This window comes from Narcine bancroftii, unplaced genomic scaffold, assembly GCF_036971445.1.
Source record: "Narcine bancroftii isolate sNarBan1 unplaced genomic scaffold, sNarBan1.hap1 Scaffold_567, whole genome shotgun sequence".
Taxonomy (NCBI): Eukaryota; Metazoa; Chordata; class Chondrichthyes; order Torpediniformes; family Narcinidae; genus Narcine; species Narcine bancroftii.
The window spans coordinates 1-15598 of NW_027212101.1; the positions used below are offsets into that span (position 1 = coordinate 1).

At 45.4% G+C, this 15598-nt stretch overlaps 1 protein-coding gene across 6 annotated transcripts in view; it reads right to left on the reverse strand.

Annotated features, from left to right (window-relative positions):
• Nucleotides 1-7375: 7375 nt before the first annotated feature.
• Nucleotides 7376-15598, reverse strand: part of nudt9 (nudix (nucleoside diphosphate linked moiety X)-type motif 9) — a 40625-nt gene continuing 32402 nt past the window's right edge. For 5 of the 6 annotated variants that reach the window (XM_069913092.1, XM_069913095.1, XM_069913094.1 and 2 more), the window contains 4 exons: nucleotides 14604-14712; nucleotides 13939-14082; nucleotides 10826-10910; nucleotides 7376-7687 (listed from right to left, as the gene is read on the reverse strand). In XM_069913092.1, coding sequence (XP_069769193.1) covers nucleotides 7542-7687; nucleotides 10826-10910; nucleotides 13939-14082; nucleotides 14604-14712 — 484 coding nt within the window. In that variant the 3' untranslated portion in view covers nucleotides 7376-7541. The remainder of the gene's footprint in view (nucleotides 7688-10825; nucleotides 10911-13938; nucleotides 14083-14603; nucleotides 14713-15598) is intronic. The other variant, XM_069913096.1, reaches the window with a different exon arrangement.

Genomic DNA, 15598 nt, shown 5'->3' on the forward strand with positions numbered 1-15598 from the left:
GCTGTTCCAAATCCATTAATGAACTAATAAATTTAAATTGAGCTGCCTCATAATAATTTTGAAAATGTGGTAGACATAATCCCCCTAATGCATATTTCCAAGTTAATTTATTCAAAGCTACTATCAGAAATTTACCCTTCCATAAAAATTCCCTAACCATTTTATTTAAATCTCAAAAACAGTTCTTATTAAGTAAACACGGAATTGACTGAAACAAATATTGTATATGTGGAAAAATATTCATTTTAATTGTATTTATTCTTCCAATTAAATTTATAGGACGATCCTTCCACTTAATCAAATCATCTTTGATCTTTTTCATTAACGGTACATAATTAAATTTATATAAAGATTGATAATCAACATCCACATTTATACCCAAATATTTAATTCTATCAGTCCACTTCAAATTAATAATATTCTTATAAACTGAATAATCTCTTTCACCTATTGGTAAAATTTCACTTTTTTCCCAGTTAACTTTATATCCAGACAAAGATCCATATTGTGTTAAACACTCCTTCAAGTGTAAAAGTGACTGAGCTGGGTTTATTAAATACACCAGTACATCATCAGCAAATAAATTAATTTTATACTCCTCGTCTAAAACTCTCATACCTTGTATCTGTGTATTTTGTTGTATCAACTGTGCTAAAGGTTCAATTACTAACGCAAACAAAGCTGGAGACAAAGGACAACCTTGTCGAGCTGAACAAGTTAATTTAAAAGGTTCCAAGATCTGACCATTTGTCAATACTCTGGCTATTGGTTTATTGTATAAAGCTTTAATCCAACCAATAAAAGAGGGACCAAACTTAAATTTCTCTAAAACTTTAAATAAAAAGTTCCATTCAACTCTATCAAAAGCCTTTTCTGCATCGAGAGATATCACCATCAGATGGTCAGGACACTGTTGATATTTATTAATCAAACTAATCACAGGAAGAATATTATCTGAAGCATATCTATTCTATATGAAACCTGTTTAATCAACATGTATCAATTTAGGTAAAAATTTAGCCAATCGATTCACTAATACTTTAGCTATTATTTTATAGTCTACATTCAACAAAGAAATTGGTCTATATGAAGACACCTTTAACGGATCTCTATCCTTCTTAGGAATTACAGTAATTAAGGCACTAGAGCATGATTCAGGTAGATCATAATGTTCCTTAATCTGTCATAACACATCTCCAAACACTGTAGATAAATCATCATAAAATGCCTTATAAAATTCAACCGAAAACCCATAATCACCAGGTGATTTTCCACTCGGCATTTCCAACATAGCCAATTTAATTTCTAAATCAGTGAAAGGAGCCTCCAGCTCCAATATGTCTTCTTCTCCTAGTATCAGTAATTTCAACACCGATAAAAAGGAGTCAATCAAACCGCTCTCCTGTTTTTCCTCAGAAGAATATAATTTCTTATAAAATGAATGAAACTCATCATTAATCTCACAAGGTTTGTAAGTAATAGTCAAATTTCGTCTAACTGCATTAATAACCCTTGATACCTGTTCTTTCTTTAACTGCCATGCAAATACCTTATGTGCTTTCTCACCCCATTCCTAATACCGTTGTTTAGATAATTTAATCAAGCATTCAAATTGATAAGATTGCAATGTATTATATTTCAATTTCAATCTAGACAACACTTATCTTCTGCTGTTCTGTCGCATCTCTCTGAAATTCCTTTTTTAATTCATCAATCTGTTTCTCTAATTCAAGGCTCTCGGTCAAATAATTCTTTTTACAGAGGTTTAACTAATTATTTGACCTCTCAAGTACGCTTTCATAGCATCCCACAATATAAATATACTCTGAACAGAGTTAACATTTTCTTCCAAAAATAAATTGATTTGTTTTTTAAAAAATTCGATAAATTCCGCTTTTTTTAACATCGTATTAAATCTCCAACGAGAAGCTGCATGAATATTTTCAGAACTCTCATAAGTAAAATACAACAAAGAATGATCTGAAATTACTCTACTTTTATATTCTGCTTGCAATATTTTCCCCTGTAAATGTGCCAAAACTAAAAAATCAATTCTAGAAAAAGATTTATGTCTAAATGAATAAAAAGAGAAATCCTTCTCTGTTGGGTTGAGACGTCGCCAAATATCCACTAAATTAAGATCTTTCATCAAAGCTCGAATTTGAATTGCCAGTTTAGATTTTTTAACATTTTTTGGAAGTTTATCTAATAAAGGTTCCAAAACAGTTAAAATCTCCTCCAGCCAGAACATTTTCATTAGCTTGTCCCAGAAGCAGAAATGTATTCGAAATAAATGCTTCATCATCCCATTCAGTGCATAAATGTTAAGTAAAGTCCAAAATTCATTAAAAACTTTACAATTCAACTTAAGAATACATCCTGCATTCTTTTCCATTGATTGTAATTCAAAAGATAAATTTTTATGTATCAAAATTGCTACTCCCTTAGCTTTGGAGTTAAATGAGGAAGAAAAAGCATGTCCAACCCAGTCCCTCTTCAACTTCATACTTTCTTTTTCATTCAAATGTGTCTCCTGTAAAAAAAGCAATATCAATCTTCATCTTTTCAATGTAAGCCAAAACTCGCTTACACTTGATCGGGTTGTTTAATCCCTGAACATTCAAGGTAGCAAATTTCAAATTCGACATATCTAACACAATTGCTAAATACCAAAAATAATCACAAAATTAATAATAACAAAGAAAAAAAAAAGAATTTTTTATATAGAACCCTCAAATTAAAATATATAGACCCTCCAAATAAAAATAATATTCGTTAATAAGAGAAAAGAAAAACAACAAAAAAAAACCAAAAGGTAGTAACTCCCTAAAAAACTTGGTGTGGATTACCCACTAGTGACTGATGACCAACAAATTCCAATCCAGAAGATGAACTCATTTCAAGAGTAGGTGAAAGCTTTCCATTTCCGTTCTTTCCACTTCTGCCATTTTTCCCATTTCCAAGTCCATCAGATTTTCCTTTAAGAGATAAGGATGAACTTCTTCTTTGTCCTCTGACATCCGGTAATGAATTAGCAAAAAACATTGCTTCATGCTCACTCTCAAAGAATTGAGACTGATAGTTTCCATAAAACACTTTCAACACAGCAGGATAATGAAAAGCAAATTTGTAACCTTTACGCCATAAAACATTTTTAACTGAATTAAATTCACGTTGGCGTCTGATGACATCTTGACTCAAATCAGGGTAGATGAAAACTCTACTATTCTGAACCATCATTGGAGCTTGCCTTTGTCTTGCATTTTGAACTGCAAGTTGAAGAAATGTCTCTCTGTCCAAACAGTTCAAACAACGAACTATCACAGCTCTTGGAGGTTGACCAGGTAAGGGTGTTCTTCTTAAAGTTCTATGTGGTCTTTCCAATACCAATCCATCAGGAAAAGACTCTTCCCCCAACATCTGGGAAATCCAATTTTTAAAAAATTTGACAGGATCTTGACCTTCTATACCTTCTGGAAAAACCACAATTTTCCCATTGTTTCTTCTGCTTTGATTTTCCAAATAGTCTATTTTTTTTTGTTAACTCTTTTTCCCGGGCTCCTAAATCTTTAATTGATTTTTCAACCTTTACTATTGTTTCTGTATTGGATTGTACCTATTATTTATATTCAGAAAATGCTTTAAATTTTTTTAAAAGTTTTCCCGATTTTCTTTAACTTCTGCCTTAACCACAGTTAGGTCTGAACTTATATCAGTATTCATTTGAATCAGCTGGTTCAATTGATCAGTAATAACATCCAAAAAAGCAATAACTTCAAGCAGGCTGAAGTGCAGTTTGAAATGCAGAATCCTGTTCCGTAATTTGTAACTCACTTTCTTCCAGTTCTTCTTCCATTTCCTGTGCAGTGGTAGAGTAAGGTAAGTCCTCTTCTAGTTGTTCTTCAAAAGACAGCATTCTAGTCATTTTGCTGTGAGTTTGGACACCCAGTGACCCCCGAATTCCTCAGGGGGTCGTCGCTGCCATCCCCCCGCAGACCATTTTTTCATAAAATTACGGAGTTCTCCGTAATTAACAGCGCCACCCAAGCCCACAGTCACTGTAGATTGGTGTCTGCTGTCACAAACCTCTTCCTCTGCACTCCCGTTTCTTCCATCGGGGGTGTTCATTGAAACAAACCTCCAGGCTCGTGCCTGAATTCTCAGGAGCGCACTCCTTCCTCCGCAGAATGGGTCAAATCAGCGCCATCTTAAGACTGGTGAGTAGCTGTTACCTTAACTTTTGTCCCCACTGGCGATCGTTGAAGCTTGGGGATCGCTGAAAATGGATCCGAGGCTGTTTCAAGTCGTTTAGGCCCCAATTCTTCTGCACTTCTAAACTATATTTTCTTTTGTAATTGAGGCTTAATTTTTTTTTGCATTAGCAGCCATAATGGCTCACCAAAATATCAAACTAAAAATTAAAGTTTTAAAATTAAAAATAAAAGGTTAAAAAACAGGCACTTAAAAGTCTGACCAGAGAGAGCAGGGATTACACATCTAGTCTCTACGCCATCTTGCCACGCCCCCCTCCCCCTCCTTTCTCCAGCATTTTTCTGTAAACTACAATCACAGCATCTGCAGACTTTTTGGTTTCCTCCTCGCCCCCCCCCCCTTCAAAAACATTGAATGTTAATTGGGGAATTTGGGTGGCCGAGCTCGTAGGCTGGAAGGGCCTGTTATTGTGCTATATACCTAAACTAAACTTGAACTAATAAAGTGATGCTTTGCCACACAGTGGTCTGGAAGCCATGATTTAACAAAGGGATTCCACCTTCACTGAACAGCAGACAAACCCCTAAGTCCTCACCACTGGTTCAGGTGATTCAGTGCAGCAGACACCTGTTGAAACCAATAAGACCTGGCGATTCTATTCTGAATTGATGCAATAACTATGGCCCGTGTGTTGGGAGAGCATTGGTACTCTCTCATCAGCCAGACTAAATCTGAATTGCTTCAGACACACAGGAGGCAGCAGATGCTGGAATTTAAAATGATGAAGGGAGTAAGGAGAGAAATCAGGAACATCGAGCATGGAAGTCTGCGAGAACTGTGATTGTATTGAAAACACACAGTAAATGCTGGAGAAACTCAACCAGTCCCATGTTTTAATAAACAAAAAGTATGCAGGCACCTGAATAAGATTGGGAGAGAAAGGGGGAAAGAATGGGAGGGGGAGGAGTCCAGACCAAATGACGTAAACTGGATATAAGAGGAAAGGTGAGAGTTGATTTTGGCTCTGTGAAAGGAAACAGAGGGAAAGGGGGAGAGAATAGAGATAGAGAGAGAGTGAGACAGCATGCTAGAGAAAAGCAAACAGGGCAACAAAGATTGATGGGGGATGGGGGGGCTGTTTAACAAAAACCAGAGGTCAATGTTAATGTCATCAGGTTAAATGGAGCCCAGATGGAAGATGAGGTGTTGTTCCTCCAATTTGTATATTTTAATACCTTGAAGAAGGGCTCAGGCCCAAAACGTCGGTGATATATCTTTACCTCCGATGGATGCTGCGAGACTGGCTGAGTTTCTCCAGTACTGACTGTGTTAAATTAGGATAATCACCTGTTTGACTCGGGAAGTTGTCAGAGCACTCTTGGGAGTGAAACATCAAGCAGCAAATCCCAAAGTGGGGAAAGAAAGAAATGATGCTTCATTGGTTGTAGCAAGCTGACAGGGTAAGGATGGATAAATCCCCAGGTTCTGAAAGGTATTCCCTTGGGCCTTGAGGAAGATGAGTGTAGAAATTGCAGGGGCCCTGACAGATGTATTTGGAGCATAGAACATTACACAATGATGCACCAACCGATAGAAATGTACTCAGCACACTAAACCTTACCTACCTCACACCCTCTATATTTCTTGTATCCCTGTGCCTGTCTAAAAGTCTTTTAAAAGCCACTGTTGTCCAAGCCTCCACCACAACCCTTTAGCCACAGGTGATACACCAGAGGATTGTAGGGTAGCTTGTGTTGTTCAATTGTTTAAAAAAGGCTCTAAAAATAATCTGGGAAATTATAGGCCAATGAGCCAATGGGTAAGTTATTGGAAGGTGTTCTAAGAAATTGGATAGACATGTATTTGGACTGTGACAGATTATGTTGTGTTTTATATTGAATATAGATATGCTTTGGAGGAGATAAGATTGTGGGGTTTTTAGTTGGGTCACATACAGATGCAAACACTTCAAAACTGATCTAATTTGGGGTGCCAGACAGTCAGGCTCCGGGTACCTTTGCGAAAACTGAAGAATGCCTATAAAGAGTTCACAAGTAAGTGTTAATTGGACATGCTGTGGAGTAATGGATTATTGTTTTGGAAAGCAAGATGAACAAACTTAGAAGATTGGGTCCGCTTTGCTGTTCTAAGAGGATCATCACTTTCCGAGTGAGAGAGAGAGAGAAAATTCAGATCGACAGTTCAGCAGCAGCAGCTGGGCCTGGAACAGGACAAGCAGGCAAGCTTGAGGAAAAATTCCATTTTGAAGACAGGTTCTTATTTCAGCCTGGTCAAAGCCCTTGTGGTCCAAACAAGAGGGGATAGCTGGCTGCATAATGTTTCACTTGAAAAAAGGGAAACAAAAAGAGCTTTGTGGTGACCTGAAAAATCCTGATGGGGCAAGTTTCTTCAACAAGACACTGAAGTGGCTGATCAGAAGGAATCAGTTGTGGGTGTCCAACGAGCAATAAATCTCTGAAAACCAACAAAAACCTTCCTGAGCGGTAACTATTTACCTTTCAAGCATCAAAGCCTGGTGAAGATTCATAAATGTTAAATTTTGTGCACAGTATAAGAATTGTCTGAGACCGGTGAACTTGGAGGAATTGGAAGTGAGGTTGGACTGTGAATCAAAGAATTTTTCTGAACTTACAAACACATTACATACACATGTGCTTAGCATTAGAAGGGGGTTAAGTTAGGTTAAGTTAAGAGTAAGTTAAAGTTTGATCCTGTTTTTATGTTTAATGAAAATTAAAAGCAACTTTTGTTTAAGTAACCATTTGTCTTTGTGAATTTCTATTGCTGATGGGTTTTGGGTTCATCTGGGCCCATAACGGGACTGATTTCGGATATCATATTGAAGCTCAGTCCAGAGGGATGTTTTTGATCTTCAATTTGAATATTTGATTTCAGCCCGATGCTCTTGCTGGTATCAGCTGGGGAAAATGGGAACAACCTGCTGGAGAAGCCATGGAACCACTCTCACACACCTTGCAGCAGTCAACATGTGGGCTGTGTACCGGTAGTGGTCTTGCACCTCTTGACCGCAGGAGGGGGTATGCTGGGAGTGATGGCTGGGTGGTGGCTGGTTGAATGCCAGCAAGAGGAAGGGAAACCTGCATTCACACTAAAACACAAAATGTCAAACTAAGGCTTCAAGGAAAGTTCAACCAAAACAGCAGGGTTTAATCTTCTCTCTGAAAGGGGTTCCTTCTTCTCTTGCTGCAGTGATCAGGATGGTGTTGAAGTTTGATGAGGAAAAATTGCCACCTTGAACTTTATGTCCAGTGGCTTCAGCGGGTCTTGGAAAGTGTTCAGTGTCTTGGTTACCAGTGAGCGTCCTTCGCCTTTGCCACATGATGAAGGAACTGTGTGTGACTGGCATACAGTTTCTGCTGCTCCTCGATGTCCATCCACTTTACTGCACCGGCGTCGTCCCCGGCTTGAAACTTGAACTTTGCCACACTTTCGCCTGAAGTAAGACCAGAATCCAAATGACGTCACAAGGTACAAGCACTTCCAAGGTTATAACACAGGGTGCATGAGCAAGTGTTTGGGCAACCGGTAGGATGGATGTGCTGGCCTTTCCCCTGCCTTCCTTCCATCACCACCACCCATCACCTCTACCAGCCACCCCGAGCCACAACAATTCAGGGTCTGGGCTGAACTGGGAGCACAAAGCAGGCTCGTTTGCTCACTCGCCATCTTCCCATGCCTGTTCACTATCCTGTCATAACTATATTTGTGATATTCTTCTGCACATTGTTTTGTGTTCATCTCCCACTTACAAACAGTTCAGAGGAACAGAACCCTTTCCAAAACCTTTGGGCAGCATGGTTGGTGAACCGGTTAGCCCAACGCTTTTACAGAACCAGTGATCGGGATCGGGGTTCTGATCACTGTCTGTAAGGAGTTTGTACGTTCTCCCTGTGTCTGCATGGGTTTTCCCCGGGGTCTCCGGTTTCCTCCCACCGTTTAAAAATGCACCAGGGGTGTAGGTTAATTGGGTGTAAATTGGGTGGCATGGACTCGTGGGCCAAAATGGCCTGTTTCCGTGCTATATGTTTAAATTAAGCCTGAGGACTTCACTGTAATCAGTGCTGGAAGGACGAGACTGAGAATATGAAGGAGGACATTCACGAGAGTTGAGATGGACCAGGGTAGGACAAAACACAAAACCAAAATCTGTGAGAGGCAGAGAGTTGGGGAGGGGGGGGGGGGCCTAACAAATACATTATTAAAAATCAAGGGAGGAATTGTTTATGGGGAGTGAATGTACACAACTTTCATTAGGCAGTGTGTAGGGTGAAAGCAGAGCAGAATATGATTAATAAGTTAGATTTGTGCATTACCTACAATATAAAGTAAAACAGAACAGCAAACTCAGAGGAAAGAAAAGGAGGGCTACAAATGTGGCTGCAGCCCACAGATGCAGATAGACAAATGGTAACACATGTTTCCCACCAGGGCAGGAACTGCCCTGGATGGATTTTACTGTCTGTGGCCAGAGCTGATGATTGGCCCATTTTTTCGAGAGGTGATGCATCGGGGAGTCAGCAGTGACTGGAGGACTAATAAAAAGACCCAGAAATGCTGGAGAAACTCAGCTGGTCTCACAGCGCCCTTAGGAGGTAAAGATACATGACCAACATTTTGGGCCTGAGTCATTCTTTAAGCAAAAAGCAGGAAGGCAACTGAATAAAAACTGAAGAATGGGAGGGGGTGGAGTCCAGGCCAACAGATAATAGGTGTTAATTGGATATGATAAGAGGAAAGGTGAGAATTGATTTTGGTTCTGTGAAAGGAGACAGAGGGAAAAAAGGAGGAAAAAAAGAGCTGGGGTAAAGGTGACAGGGGGGAAGGGGGAGGGGGGTTGTGTTTAATGGAAACTGATATTAATGCCATCGAGTTGGAGAGTCCCCAGAAGGAAGATAGGGTGATGTTCCTTCCCTACTGGAGGACTAATTCCTGATGTAAATCATTTACAGATGTAAATCGTAAATCACAGCAAAGGTGACATTAGGAGGTTAATTGTCTACTGTAAACTGCTTCTAGTGTGTAGGGAAATGGTACAACCTGGGGAGAGGTGATGGGAAGTGGGGGGGGGGGGAATAGAGTAGATTGTGTGGAAAGTTGGTTAGGAAATGGATTACCCTGCAAGTTTGGTGGGCCAAATGGCCTTCTTCATTGTTGTAACTAAATATGGAACAAAAAAATGGTACCAGGCTCTTAATATGTTCCCAGGAGCAGGCAGCTTCAGACTTGTCCCTTGGACCCAGGTGAAGCATTTTGATGTAAATGAGGAGGTGCCCAGATGGGACACCTGCAGACTTCAGCATCAAAGGGATTTTCCAGCAAAATCCACCCTCAGTTACATTTTCCATCTATTTCAAAGGTTAGTGGCAGCATTTGTCCCGTTAGCTCAAGATTTTAAAGATTCATCCCAGGGTTCTCCTAGGAGTTCTGTTCAAGACTTATCCCTTAACAATATGACTAAAATTTACGACATGGTCTTAGGTTCATTGCTTTTGCTGGGATTCCACTGTTGACCAAGTTAGGTACCATAATCCTGAGTGATTAACGGTTCTTGTGTGGTCATGGGCGGCACGATTAGCATAACGCTAATACAGCGCCAGCACCCCGGGTTCAAATCTGGCACTGTTTGTAAGTAGTTTATATATTTTCCCCATGTCTGTTTGCGTTTCCTTCGGGTGCCTCCCATCCTTCAAAACATACTAGGGTATAGGTTAACTGGGTGTAATTGGGTGGCACAAGTTCATGGGCCAGAGGCCCTGTTTCGTGCTGTATGCCTAAATTTAAAACATTTAAAAATAAAATGCAATTCCTATTATCCAAAATGGTTGGGACAGGACCCATTTTGGATAAATGTTTTTTTTTGGAGAAATCGTCCTTTTTTAAAAAAACAACCCAGTAGCAACAGCAAATCACTTGTAACAGTGTCTTTTCAACAACAAACAAAATAAGGCTTTTTAAGCATTAAAATAATGTTTAATTCTCACCAAAAGAAATGCTGGCCACCACCAGGAGCCTGACGACACTGCTCCTATCTCAGGCAGCCTGAGGTCCCTGCTCCTGCTGCCAGGAGCCTGAGGTCCATGCTCCTGGGAGCCCGAGATCCCTGCTCCTAACCCCAGGAGCCCGAGGACCCCGCTCACACCACCGGGAACCTGAGGTCCCTGCTCCCAGGAGTCCGAGGTCTCTACTCCTATCCAGGAGCCCAAGATCCTTGCTCCCACCACTAGGAGCCTGAGGTCCCCTCTCCCACCACTGGAAACCCAAGGTCCCTGCCCCTATCACCAGGAGCCCAAGGTCCACACTCCTGCCCGGGAGCTGGACGTACCTGGTCAGTTTGACTCTGAAAACTTTTTGGATAAATGAGGATTTCTGATTTGTTTTGGATATCCTCATTTATCCAAAATTTTTTAATATTTTCAGATAATTGAGGATTTCTGAGAATCCAATTTGTGATAACCAGAGTTGTACTGTAACACAGCAGTCTGAGTCCTCACAAATAAAAAACACACAGGCCATTCAAATGTACTCTTTCTCAGGACTAAGGTCAGGAATTGAGCCAAATCAAAATAATTACCTGTTTCGTCGTGGAAATTCATGGCCACAGTTTCCATCCAGGCATTATCGGTATTCCGAGGGTCGTCAACATAGCCTTTGTATACCTGTGGAGAAAGAAATCAGTGACAAGGTAATTTGGTCAATGGCCAACTCCCAATTTGCATTGATTTCATTCATGACACCTTTGACCATCAGGAGATGGTATGAGGAATAAGAGCGAGGAATGAATAAGCCAGTGAGGAGGCAGGGCAGGGGGACAGGAAGGGCAGGGGGACAGGCGGGGCAGGGGGACAGGCGGGGCAGGGGGACAGGCGGGGCAGGGGGACAGGCGGGGCAGGGGGACAGGCGGGGCAGGGGGACAGGCGGGGCAGGGGGACAGGCGGGGCAGGGGGACAGGCGGGGCAGGGGGACAGGCGGGGCAGGGGGACAGGCGGGGCAGGGGGACAGGCGGGGCGGGGGACAGGCGGGGCGGGGGACAGGCGGGGCAGGGGGACAGGCGGGGCAGGGGGACAGGCGGGGCAGGGGGACAGGCGGGGCAGGGGGACAGGCGGGGCAGGGGGACAGGCGGGGCAGGGGGACAGGCGGGGCAGGGGGACAGGCGGGGCAGGGGGACAGGCGGGGCAGGGGGACAGGCGGGGCAGGGGGACAGGCGGGGCAGGGGGACAGGCGGGGCAGGGGGACAGGCGGGGCAGGGGGACAGGCGGGGCAGGGGGACAGGCGGGGCAGGGGGACAGGCGGGGCAGGGGGACAGGCGGGGCAGGGGGACAGGCGGGGCAGGGGGACAGGCGGGGCAGGGGGACAGGCGGGGCAGGGGGACAGGCGGGGCAGGGGGACAGGCGGGGCAGGGGGACAGGCGGGGCAGGGGGACAGGCGGGGCAGGGGGACAGGCGGGGCAGGGGGACAGGCGGGGCAGGGGGACAGGCGGGGCAGGGGGACAGGCGGGGCAGGGGGACAGGCGGGGCAGGGGGACAGGCGGGGCAGGGGGACAGGCGGGGCAGGGGGACAGGCGGGGCAGGGGGACAGGCGGGGCAGGGGGACAGGCGGGGCAGGGGGACAGGCGGGGCAGGGGGACAGGCGGGGCAGGGGGACAGGCGGGGCAGGGGGACAGGCGGGGCAGGGGGACAGGCGGGGCAGGGGGACAGGCGGGGCAGGGGGACAGGCGGGGCAGGGGGACAGGCGGGGCAGGGGGACAGGCGGGGCAGGGGGACAGGCGGGGCAGGGGGACAGGCGGGGCAGGGGGACAGGCGGGGCAGGGGGACAGGCGGGGCAGGGGGACAGGCGGGGCAGGGGGACAGGCGGGGCAGGGGGACAGGCGGGGCAGGGGGACAGGCGGGGCAGGGGGACAGGCGGGGCAGGGGGACAGGCGGGGCAGGGGGACAGGCGGGGCAGGGGGACAGGCGGGGCAGGGGGACAGGCGGGGCAGGGGGACAGGCGGGGCAGGGGGACAGGCGGGGCAGGGGGACAGGCGGGGCAGGGGGACAGGCGGGGCAGGGGGACAGGCGGGGCAGGGGGACAGGCGGGGCAGGGGGACAGGCGGGGCAGGGGGACAGGCGGGGCAGGGGGACAGGCGGGGCAGGGGGACAGGCGGGGCAGGGGGACAGGCGGGGCAGGGGGACAGGCGGGGCAGGGGGACAGGCGGGGCAGGGGGACAGGCGGGGCAGGGGGACAGGCGGGGCAGGGGGACAGGCGGGGCAGGGGGACAGGCGGGGCAGGGGGACAGGCGGGGCAGGGGGACAGGCGGGGCAGGGGACAGGCGGGGCAGGGGGACAGGCAGGGCAGGGGGACAGGCAGGGCAGGGGGACAGGCAGGGCAGGGGGACAGGCAGGGGAGGGTGGGAAGCAGGTCAGAGAGGAGAGCATGGTAATGGGCAGGAGAGGGAGACGGGCGGGGGAGGGCAGCAGGCAGGGCAGAGGGATGGGCAGGGCGACATGCGGAGGGACAGGCAGGGCGATGCGCGGAACAAAATAAAGACCTTTACGTCTGAGAAACTAACTCATCATGGAACCTGTTAATTACAAATCATCTGTTCCTGCTGATGTTCGGTCAATTCAGTTTACAAGATAACATAAAAACTTCTGACAAAACTCTCCAGGGCAGGGATTTCCTCGCCTGACCCCAAGGTATATTGTTGAATAATTGATGTATTATAATTGTATCACCAGCCTGACAAAAGGATATTCAAATCAGATACTATCTATTGTTATGTGATAAATAAGAAATGTAATATTACACAAAATTACGCTAGTCTGCCTTAAGGCAGGCAAAGATTTTCCTTTAGCATTGCCTGGCTCTCTGGTATCCTGTGCCGGTCCTTCGCTCCCCCCAGTGTCTGTAGGATTTTAAATAAAACACTGTTGGCTTCTTTAACAGGCTGTTTAACACCTGCATGGAGCAGTGAGCAGCAGGACTGTGGAGGAGCACTGTGTCTCTGCTCCATGCTCTCCCTGGGTCAGCACCAGCGGCAGCACTGCCGATACGGCAGCACTGCCGATACGGCAGCACTAACATTTTCATTTTGGACTGCGGAAAATTTAAACAGCACCCCCTATGTTTCTACATGTTGTCAAAAGACATCAAGTAGAGAGAATGTGCTATCCACTCCGTGTTCATAAACATTACCCTATAAGATCCACTGACTACATTTAGGATATGTAAAGCAGCGATTCCTTCAACACTCTGGCACTGTGTAGGCTGAACCAGATGGTCCCGAGCTCAATTCCTAATGATGTTTTGTTCGAGGTCAACTATAGAAGGGTACATATGGAGGTAGGAACCTATTGGACACGTACTCTGGCAGGAACCAACAATACATACTTCCTCTCTTCCCTCTGTCTTCTTTCCATCAGCCCCAAACAACCCCCCTCAGTCAAGTCACCCTGCCCTCTGTCCTGTATGCCATCCATATCCAATTAACACAATTTGTCTGTTGATATGAACTCCTCCCCCTGCCCATTCTTAACTTCCTCCCCCTTTCCCAAACAGCATTGGCCAAACTGCAGACTAGGCATTTCCCACTGTATGAACTACAATATCCTCAATATCCACAGAGGACACAGTTTTCCACCAACTCTCTCAACACAGTGAGAACACTGTCACCTTCCCAGTTGTCAGCTCAAAGATAGGAAAACTCACCACCTCTCCACCTTGGAACAGGGAGTTGATCAGCTCTTTCACCTCCTGCCTCTCTGCTTCTGGTAGTTCTAAGGAATTCAATGTTTCTTCTCCAAACTCTCTCCTGAGTGTGGCTGACACCTTCTCGCCTGGGTCTACCATTCCCTGTTAGTAAACAGAGTGGAAGTTCAGCCTTGGAGAGGATCTGTAGCTACACTGTTATTTGCATTTCTATCCCTAATCAAATATTCAGCCAGCTACTATTACAACTGCATACAGCATAAATATCCTCCAGATCGGCAAGGTGATGGCAGTGCCTGATCTGGGCAGTGGCCACAAGGAGTTGCAGACTCCAGGGGTGCAACGGACCCTTGCAGGGTTCCAGAAACAGGGAGAACACTGCCCCGTTAAGGAGAAGCGAGGGAGTTGTGGGTGGCTGGAATGCCTTTCCAGGGGTAGTGGAGGCTGAAACATTAGGGGCATTTAAGAAACTCTTAGGTACATGGGTGAAAGTAAAATAGAAGGTTATGAGGCAGGAAGGGTTTAGTATATATTTTTATTGGTAGGAACATGTAGGTCAGCACAACATCGAGGGCCGAAGGGCCTGTCAAATGTTCTATTTACATGTTCAGTACTATTTCATGACAATGAAGGAATCTTGAACGGTCAAGTCTTCCCAAACTTACCCCAGGAATTGCCCACTCCTTGTTGTCTTTTCTGCAAATTGCCACAAACTGCAAGATTGGATTCCCAGAACGACTATGAATCACCGTTTTTCCACCCTCTTTCTTCCACCTGCAGATGTGAAGGAGAGAGAGAGGGAAAGAGAGAAGACCATAAGACAGACGTAGGAGCAGAAATAGGCTATTCGGCCCATTGAGCCCACCCCACCATTTAATCATGGAAAACAAGGAGAGGCAAGAGAGTCTGAGCAGAACCAAGGTGCAAAAAATTCGTCACCATGCAATGAGCTTCAGCTGCTTGAGAGTTAATGCAAGCTCCATTAAAATTCTCCATGTCGAGACTACCATTCAATATATACAAAATTACGCTGGCTTTATGGCACCAGAGCTAAGGTTCTGTACTATAAACAATCCTTTCTTAGAACCACGATCAATACTAAGAAAGTAAAACTGTAACTTAAATTATACTAGAAGATATGGGAGCAGAAGCAGGCTATTTGGGCTATTGAGTCCGCTCCACCATTCCATCATGAGCTAATCCATTCTCCCACTTAGCCTCGCACCCCAGCCTTCTCCCCATAATCTTTGCTATCCTGACTTTTCAGAATCCTATCAAACTCTGCCTTAAATACACCCAATGACCTGGCCTCCACAGCTACTGTCCAAGCCTTTTGACATTCCAAATACTTCTTTGAGGTTCTCCCTCATTCTTCTGAACTTCAAGAAATTACAGTCCAAGAGCTGTCAAATGATCCACGTATACTAATCCCTTAATTCCAGGAATCATTCTTGAGAATATTCTATGAACCCTCTCCAATGCCACCACATCCCATCTCAAAATAAGGAGGCCAAAACTGTACCCCGTGCCTCATGAAGCCTCAACATTACATTCCTGCTCTTGTATGTTATTTCTCTAGAAACGAATGCCTATACTGCATTTGCTTTCTTCACCACCAACCGACACAGCCTGGAGGTTAACCTTTAGGGTATCCTGTACG